We start from the raw sequence: 9,516 nt of genomic DNA on the forward strand, positions 1-9,516 counted from the left end.
TGAGTAAACTGAATCCTGCAGCGGCGAATATAACTCCTATAACATTCTGCGTTATGCACGGTGAAATTGGACCGAGCTACTAAGTATCTTGAATAACTAACTGTACAGCCAGATAATCTATGTTTATTTAAAAGTCTACTTTTACTATTCTTTCAATTAATAAGAAATTGATATATTCTTGATCAGGATCACCTCCTGAGTCGATAAAAGCAGGTCCGTTGAAACTTTGCACACATCCTTCTTTTATTTGCAGGCAGTATATAAGTCAGGCAGTATATAAGTCGAATATAACATATCGTATCTTGAAAATTTCATAAGGATCGGCCGACTATATCCTATAGCTGAACTGAATAATCGGAATTGGCTTAACTTCGTTGTTTTTAAGCTACATAGATTTCTACTTTCTTTCTATTCCATTTTAGGCAACCTTATCCAATCTGCCAAATTTTAGACGGATCGGCCGACTATATCCTATAGCTGTCATGTAATTGAACGAATGGAAATGGCAAAACTTTGGAGTTTTTAAAGATGCTTGGGTATGTTTTAAACATTTTAATTATTATTTTATGGATGGTGAAATTCCCATAAAGATTGACCAACTGTATACGATCCGATATTATAGGTTTCACTTTTTGATGTGTAGTTTTATTTTTTTCATTCGAGCTCGTACGTGGCCAACCTTAGACTAATTAAAGACACAAAAAATACACGATCTATCGTAGTAATTCAGGTAGGGTAATACAGGTAAGTAATTTATTTGTTTCCCTGCGACCACCCTTTCTAAGTATGGAAGCAGGGATTTTCCCCTAAAAAATGTATTTGTTCAGATACATGTTCAGTATAAATTTGCGCTTCCTGTGGCCATTGTTTCATAGTTTTAAGGGCGGAAATACTTAGTTGTCAATACTACGGCTAATAACTCTTTTTTAATAGTTGAATAATTTACTTCATGATCATTTAATGTTCTTTAAGATAAAGAGAAGAAGGATCTTCTTTTTAAATTATGGGTCGTTTAATGAAAATCCATTTAATGAAAAATTATTTATGTTTCCAATAAATAAGCGAAAGCTAAAGATGAAATTTTTTATTAGTATTAGTAATTCGTATTATTTATTAAAATATTTATTAATTAATTAAATTAAAATACATTTTAATTTTAATTTTAACTTTCATGAAGGGCAAACGAAAATATTGAATTATTAATATTAGCAATAGAGCAAAGTATTAATACAAGATATAATAATATTAATAATATTAATAGAGCAAAGTGACAAGATGTGGTAGAGACCATTGTAGTCCGAACATAATACCCTGAACGGATCGTGTTGGGCATATGTGGAACTACAATGGCTGAGGAGTAAAGGACATATGTTTCTAGTCCTTCTACTAGGAACGTTAAAATTTAAGCGTGCTAGTAAATGTTGGCTGTCTATATTTCCATAAATAAGATTATATAGAAACATGACACCCAGCATCATTCTACGGTTTGTTAATGATGGTAAGTTGATTAGTAAAAGTCTATTACGATAAGAGGGGAGGTAAAGATTTGCATCCCAATTAAGTCCCCTAAGAGCAAAAGTAAGGAAGTTTTTTTGTACAGATTCAATTTGATCTTGGTGTACTCCATATTAAGGACTCCAGACACACGATCCATACTCAAGAATCGGACGGACCAGTGATGTATATAACGTTTTAGTTATATACGGGTCATTAAAGGTTATTTGCTAAACACCAATTTTAAAGTTTATCCAAATCGGATTGAAGTCTAGACTGGGCGCTAGTGAATTTATACTGAAGGCATAGCTTAACGTCATCAGCGTACATAAGTAAAGTGAATTAGTTAAGGCGAGTTTACTCATAAGAAGCGAATGGTTAACAGAGTCAAATGCTTTACTGAAGTCAGTGTAAATGACGTCTGTTTGTAAGCCATTCCGGAAGCCATCCGTGATAAAAGATGTTAGCTCCAATAAGTTGGTAGTGGTGGAGCGGCGCTTCATGAAGCCATGCTGGCACGGAGTTATTATTGAATTACATAGGTGTTGCAAATGTGTAGTAGTAAGTTTTTCAAAAAGCTTTGGAATTGCTGACAATTTAGAGATGCCTCTATAATTTGCAGCGTCGGAATTTTTCCCTTTTTTATGCAGCGGAATAATGAAGTATTCCTTCCACATAAGGGGAAAGATCGAAGTTTCCAGCGATAGATTAAAGAGTTTAACGAGTGGTTTGCACAGAGCCTCGGCGCAGTTCTTCAGAACACAGCCTGGTACTCCATCAGGGCCTGGCGAGTACACGGGCTTGACCTTAAGAAGATCCGATAACACCGCACTTTGATCGAAAGATGGGCAAAATATAAGATTGGCTGATTGGATATTATAAGTGTAAGGCTGAGCTGAACTGCTGCTAGGTGAATACGTAGTTCGAAAAACTGTGCAAAGAGATCGGCCATTGCCTGATCAGTGTTCGCATAAGAGTTCTCAAACGTAAGCAGTGGCGGAAAAGATACATGTTTGCGCTTAGTGTTTACAAAGTTATAAAACTGCTTCGGATCCTGAGTAAACTGAATCCTGCAGCGGCGAATATAACTCCTATAACATTCTGCGTTATGCACGGTGAAATTGGACCGAGCTACTAAGTATCTTGAATAACTAACTGTACAGCCAGATAATCTATGTTTATTTAAAAGTCTACTTTTACTATTCTTTCAATTAATAAGAAATTGATATATTCTTGATCAGGATCACCTCCTGAGTCGATAAAAGCAGGTCCGTTGAAACTTTGCACACATCCTTCTTTTATTTGCAGGCAGTATATAAGTCAGGCAGTATATAAGTCGAATATAACATATCGTATCTTGAAAATTTCATAAGGATCGGCCGACTATATCCTATAGCTGTCATGTAATTGAACGATTGGAAATGGCATAACTTTGGTATTTTTAAAGATGCTTGGGTATGTTTTAAACATTTTAATTATTATTTTATGGATGGTGAAATTCCCATAAAGATTGGCCAACTGTATACGATCCGATATTATAGGTTTCACTTTTTGGTGTGTAGTTTTATTTTTTTCATTCGAGCTCGTACGTGGTCAACCTTAGACTAATTAAAGACACAAAAAATACACGATCTATCATAGAGCTGATGTTATAATAGTGTTTGCAAGCTTGAAATTTTTCCGCTGACGGCGGATAGTTTTTCATTCATTTAACTGCTTTTAACTCCTCTCTGCGTTAATTAAAGGTCGTCCGCGAACTTTCTACTAGTATTGACGATGGTGAATGTCTTTGTATCGCTGAGCCCTGTTTATGTCATTAAGGCGTCGATATGCAAGGTGTGAGGCTCGATTATAATCAATAATTATTGCCGGCCAAACTTTCCGGCGATTGCTTGACCCGACATCCATCAAATGTAGAAAAAAAAGTGGCATTGACGTCAAACATACTAATAAGGCATTTTTCCTCAATGCAATAATTTACCTTCTACAGGGGTCACATTTACTAATTCAGGTAGGGTAATACAGGTAAGTAATTTATTTGTTTCCCTGCGACCACCCTTTCTAAGTATGGAAGCAGGGATTTTCCCCTAAAAAATGTATTTGTCCAGATACATGTTCAGTATAAATTTACGCTTCCTGTGGCCATTGTTTCACAGTCTTAAGGGCGGAAATACTTAGTTGTCAATACTACGGCTAATAACTCTTTTTCAATAGTTGAATAATTTACTTCATGATCATTTAATGTTCTACTTGCATACTAAGTCAGCTCCTAAAGCATAATGACTAGCATCGGCAGTTAATTCAAATGTTTTTCAAAATCTGGATAAAGGATTGGATCATTAGTTTTTAGTATTTCAAATGCTTCAACTTAATTAGTATCTTTGACATTTATTTGTGTACCCTTCATAAGGCACTGGGTCGGTCATTAGTTTAACAATTTTTGCATTTAACAAACTTTCGGTAAAATCCGTAAATATCTATAAAAGATTTAATTTGTTTAGCAGTACTTGGAATTTTAAAATTGTGAATTGCTGGAATTTGATTCGCATTTGTTTTAATTCCTTCAGTAGTAGTTGTCGCGGATCGATTATCGATAGTTAGTATTTAAGTAGAATTTTGTTATTGTGCACTCGTGAAGAGATTGGGCACACTAGGATAGAAAATAATGGTGCGTGTGGTGAATTTGTCGTTGTTGCCATAGAGTGTGGGAGGTTAAACTGCGGTAAGATTTTGTAATTTTATCAATCTTTTCTTACTCTAACATGTAATCCCCATAGAATAAAACATACCTTGTACGAATACACATTGACTTGTGTTTTAGAAGCGGGTTGCCCCATCGCCGCCGTAAATATGTTGAAGGCATCTCCCACCCGAGAGACGACAGAAGCTTTTATTCGCAGTCAGGCGACTGGCGACATTGTTTTGGAATAGCACCCTGGTGAGAGGGTCGATCTTGCCTGGACGACATGATGCACCATTCGCCCAGAAGGAGTCCCCGACTAAACGAGGGACAGAATATCGCAACGCAAGTAGATGGCAGCGTTTTGGCCCCGCAACCTAGTGTAGGGGCGTCGCAAGCCGGCGGCCGAGGCAGTGAAGCCCCGGCGTCATCAGCGCAGCTACCACTACTGTTCCAGCGCATGGTTTCGGGCTGCAGAATGAAGTGGCTGGCGGAACATCGGTACGTGCGCCTTCTCCTGGAGACGGTGCTTGGGCGACGAGCATTGGAGGAACTGCACGCTGGGCGCCACGAAAGCTTCCTGAACTGCCTACGTTCGGAGGGACTGGCCCATTTTCTACTGCGCGTTTACGGAAACGACGCAAGCGTATGGTTGTACGGACTTGGAGAACAACCAAAGGCTACTGAAGGCGGTAAAGGACGACGCGCGTGAGACGGTGAAGTCGTTGTTGATTAACCCCAGCAATGCGAATGCAGCGGTGGAGCAGCTGCGTTTCAGATACGGCCGACCGGAGCAACTAATACGCAGCCAGCTCAACAGCATTCGAGATGTGCCTGCAATTGCGGAGCACAATCTAGGAAAGCTCGTCGCATTCGCCACACATGTCAGCAACCTGAAGGCTTTCCTACAGTCAGCGAAGGCGGAGCAGCACCTGGGTAACCCTATGCTGATGGAAGAGCTTGTGATGGAAGAGCCAAGCTCCCAATAAGCAAACGAGTGGACTGGGCAAGGCACGCTGCAACTATTCAGCCCTATCCGACGATTGTGGACTTCAGTTCGTGGTTGACGGAACTAGCCAATGTGGTCTGCGTGGTGGCGGACATTGATGGAAAGGAGCCAATGCCAGCGTCGATCGAGAGCAGGACGAGCAACAGGAGAGCTGCCGCAGGAATTGTCCGATTTGTGAAGGCCTTGGACAACATGCAGTTCGGGACTGCCAACGATTTATTGGAGCCACACCTACAGAGAGGTGGAGACTCGCAAGAAGACATCGCCTATGCTTCATGTGCTTGCAAAGCGGGCATATGACTGGATCCTGCGCTGCGTCAGGAGAGTGCCCCTTGAATGGATGCAGGAGGAAGCATCACCGTCTTCTTCATGAAACAAACAATGAAGGCTTCAGGAGACCGCCACAGCGAGGCGGCAATTGGAGAAGCTACAACCGGCAGGCAGCCGGACCGAGGGAAGGCGTCCGAGTGAACGAAGGAGCAGCCTCATCCGTGGATGCTTCTGCGACGCCGGAGAGAAATTTGAGCTGTGTCGACGAGGACCGAGAACGACTTCTGTTCCGTGTATTGCCGGTGACGCTATACGGAGGTGGGAAGCAGGTGGATACGTACGCTCTTCTGGATGAAGGTTCTTCGGTGACGATGGTCGACAACGAGCTGGTTGCAGAGCTAGGCGTACAAGGAGTACGTCGTCAGCTGAACGTTCAATGGTTCGGAGGCACGGCCACAAGAGAGCCTATTAACGTGGTACGTCTGCAGATCAGTAGAGCAGGCAAGTCCTCCCGACATGTGCTGAGGAACGTCTATGCCATTTCGAACTTGAGTCTGCCGATGCAGAGCCTGCACAGAAGGGATGTTAGGAGCGTGAACAAGGACGCTCTATTACCAATGAAGTCCTACGTAAATGCAGTGCCGAAGCTGCTTATTGGTTTGGACCATGGGCATCTAGGACTGCCATTGAAAACGAGACGGTTTGCCAGCGAGGGACCGTACGCTGCCGCAGCCGAATTAGGATGGGTTGTTTTTGGGCCTGTAGAAGGACGACGAGACATGCCATCACCGAGGTCTTGTCTGCTAGCCACGTCGTTGGATGATAACGTGGAACGGATCGTCGAGGACTACTTCGAGATCGAGAACTTCGGTGTGAAGGCGGCGCCAGCGGCCGCAGCCAGCGACGACGTGAGGGCTCAGAAGATCTTGGAGGATACTACGGTGCGAGTTGGCCGCCGATACCAGACGGGATTATTGAGGAAAACGGATAACATTGTGCTGCCACGTAGTTATGATATGGCGTACAATAGATTGGTCAACATCGAGAAGAAAATAAAGCGTGATGGGCAGTTCGCCCAAGAATATTCACGGATTGTTAATGATTATGTCGACAAGGGATACGCTCGGCGTCTGGAACGACAGGAGATCGATTCGGGAAGCGATAGAACATGGTAGTTGCCACATTTTGGAGTGGAGAATCCCAACACGCCAGGGAAGATCCGATTAGTATTCGACGCAGCGGCACGAGTTGGAGGAGTATCACTGAATTCTGCGCTGAGCAAGGGGCCGCAACACTATAAGGCCTTGGCATCTATCCTCTTCCATTTTAGGGAAGTCTGCAGCGACATTAAGGAGATGTTTCACCAGGTGCTATCCGACCCGAAGATAGATGTAACGATTTCTGTGGAGAGATGGGAATGACCAAACGGGACCCCGATGTCTACGAGATGTGCGTGATGACCTTTGGAGCTGCATGCTCACCGAGTGCGGCGCATCACGTGAAGACAGTGAATGCCAAGCGATTTCTGGATACGGATCCCAGAGCAGTCAAAGCCATCGTGGACTACCACTACGTGGATGACTATGTGGGCAGCTTTGCCACAGAGAGCGAAGCTATCGAAGTATCTAGCAGAGTGAAGAAGATACATGCAGAAGGCGGTTTTGAGCTTTGCAAGTTTTCGTCCAGTTCGCCTACAGTGGAGATGCTACAGTGGATGCTTGGACCCAGTGATCACGCCCAGAGTATTGGATGGGGTGAGGCAGAGTAAAAGATTTTGGGAATGCGGTGGCAGCCAGCCACGGACGACTTCAGGTTTCGAGTGAAGTACCACAAAGTCGCCCCCGTCGTGTCCGATGGGAAGAGAATTGCCACAAAAAGGGAATTCTTGAGTATGGTCATGTCAACGTTCGACCCCTTGGGATTCCTATGTTGTCTAAAGATAACAGCGAAGTTGTTGTTGCGAGAGGTATGGAGAAGGAAGATCTCATGGGATGAACCACTACCGGCTGAGATGTACAACGCCTTTATGGACTGGCGTAAAGAGATGGAGAAAGTGGAACGTTTTCGGAGCCCACGTCACTACTTTGGATCCGGGCCGGTGTAGACTGTCGAGATGCACGTATTTGTGGATGCGAGTCAGTCGGCATTCGCATCAGTGGTCTACTGGAGGATCACGTACGAGGACGGCGGCGTGCAAGTGAGGTTCGTGTGCGCAAAGACGAAGTGTGCACCGATGCGAACGATGACGATTCCACGGTTGGAGCTGCAGGCAGCAGTTCTAGGAACGAGGTTGATGGACACAATCAGACAGGACCATAGTGTGGCCATTGCAGAGACTGTGCTATGGACGGATTCGAAGACAGTGCTGCGTTGGATTGGCAGCACACACAGGCGCTACAAGCAGTTCGTAGGGAACAGAGTAGCCGAGATTCTGGAGTCGACGAAGATGGCCCAATGGAGATGGCTACCATCCGCTGACAACGTGGCAGATGATGCAACTCGACCGCAACGCGTGGACCTAAGCGAGGAGTCACGCTGGTTAAGAGGGCCGGCATTTCTGAGGAGACCAGCGGGCAGTTGGCCAGGAACTGCTCTCACCGACGAAGCGGATGCAGAAGGCAAAGAGGAGATGCCGAGTAAGTTCGTGCTTTTTGGCGCGAGTGACCCGTTTATATCGCTGGAGAGATTCTCAAGCTACAGGCGATTGCTGAGGACTACGGCCTGGGTCCTAAGGTTCATACGTCGATGCCGTGGATAACGAGATGAGCTGGAGAACTACGGCCTCAATGTAGCTGAGTGTGAAGCAGCTGAGGACTTGTTATTCCGGAGAGCACAACGTGAGGCGTTCCCCGATGAGGTGCAGGCCGCAGAGAAGGGCTTGGACGTCGCTAAAGGAAGCGACATATGTGGACTGGCGCCATACCTAGATGGCAATGGAATCCTGCGAGCGTATGGCAGGATCGATGCGGCGCTATGTATACCGTACAGCGCCAGGAGGCCAGTGATCCTCTCCCACCGGCATGGTCTCACGGAGATGATTGTGCGCGACGCCCATGTGAGGATGAAGCATCAAAACGTGGATGCTACGATGGCGGAGATCCGGCCCAGGTTCTGGATTACGAGACTACGGAGAGTGCTTCGTAGTGTGATCTCGGGATGCAGCGAGTGTAAGCTGCACAGAGCACGGCCGATGCCGCCGATTATGGGACCCCTGCCAGATGATCGTTTGGACGCCTATGGCTGGCCGTTTAAGAGCACAGGCCTCGACTACTTTGGGCCGCTGCTAGTGACCGTTGCTCGGCACCAAGAGAAACGGTGGGTGGCCTTGTTTACGTGCCTGACGACCAGGGCGATTCATCTGGAACTGGCACATGACCTGTCGACTGATTCCTGCATACTTGCAATCAGGAATTTCATCTGCCGTCGAGGGCCTGTACATAGACTGCGCAGCGACAATGGCAGGAACTTCGTTGGAGCAGACAGATAGGCCAAGAGATTTGCGGAGATCTTCGAACCCGAGAGGATCCAGTCGGAGCTGTCAAGCAAGGGAATTGAATGGATCTTCAACTGCCCAGCGAACCCATCAGAGGGTGGAGTCTGGGAGCGAATGGTGCAGTGCGTGAAGAGGATGCTACGCCACACAGTGAAGGAAGTGGTGCCGAAGGAGCACGTCCTGGAGAGTTTCCTGATAGAAGCGGAGAATGTCGTTAATTCTCGTCCGCTCACCCATTTGCCAGTGAGTGTGGACCAGGAAGCCCCTCTTACGCCCAATGATCTCCTCAAGGGAGCAGCTTGCCCACCGGATACCCCCGGCCTGGATGGAGGCCTCGTCAAGGAAGGAGCTACGCGGAAGCAGTGGCGCGTGGCAAGGATGTTGAGAGACCGATTCTGGAGGAGGTGGGTCTTGGAGTACCTACCCACGCTGACACGGAGAGAGAAGTGGTGCCGCAGAGAGAAGCCGATTCAACGATAAGACATCGTCTTCGTTTGCGATCCAGCCGTTCCGCGTCGAGACTGGCGGAAAGGCGTCGTGGAGGATACCTTTGCTGGAACAGATGGTAAG

The 9,516-nt window shown here is 45.7% G+C and overlaps 2 protein-coding genes across 2 annotated transcripts; both read left to right on the forward strand.

Moving 5' to 3' along the window:
- Positions 1-6,864: 6,864 nt before the first annotated feature.
- On the forward strand, positions 6,865-7,221 carry LOC123257721. The gene has a single exon (XM_044717646.1). The coding sequence runs from the start codon at positions 6,865-6,867 to the stop codon at positions 7,219-7,221; it is 357 nt and encodes a 118-aa protein (XP_044573581.1).
- Positions 7,222-7,566: 345 nt separating this feature from the next.
- LOC123257722 lies at positions 7,567-8,940 on the forward strand. The gene is made up of 2 exons (XM_044717647.1): positions 7,567-8,089; positions 8,216-8,940. Exons 1-2 carry the CDS (start codon positions 7,567-7,569, stop codon positions 8,938-8,940), a joined length of 1,248 nt encoding a protein of 415 aa, XP_044573582.1.
- Positions 8,941-9,516: the final 576 nt, after the last annotated feature.

This window comes from Drosophila ananassae (genome assembly GCF_017639315.1).
Source record: "Drosophila ananassae strain 14024-0371.13 chromosome 4 unlocalized genomic scaffold, ASM1763931v2 tig00000054, whole genome shotgun sequence".
NCBI classification, from domain to species: Eukaryota; Metazoa; Arthropoda; class Insecta; order Diptera; family Drosophilidae; genus Drosophila; species Drosophila ananassae.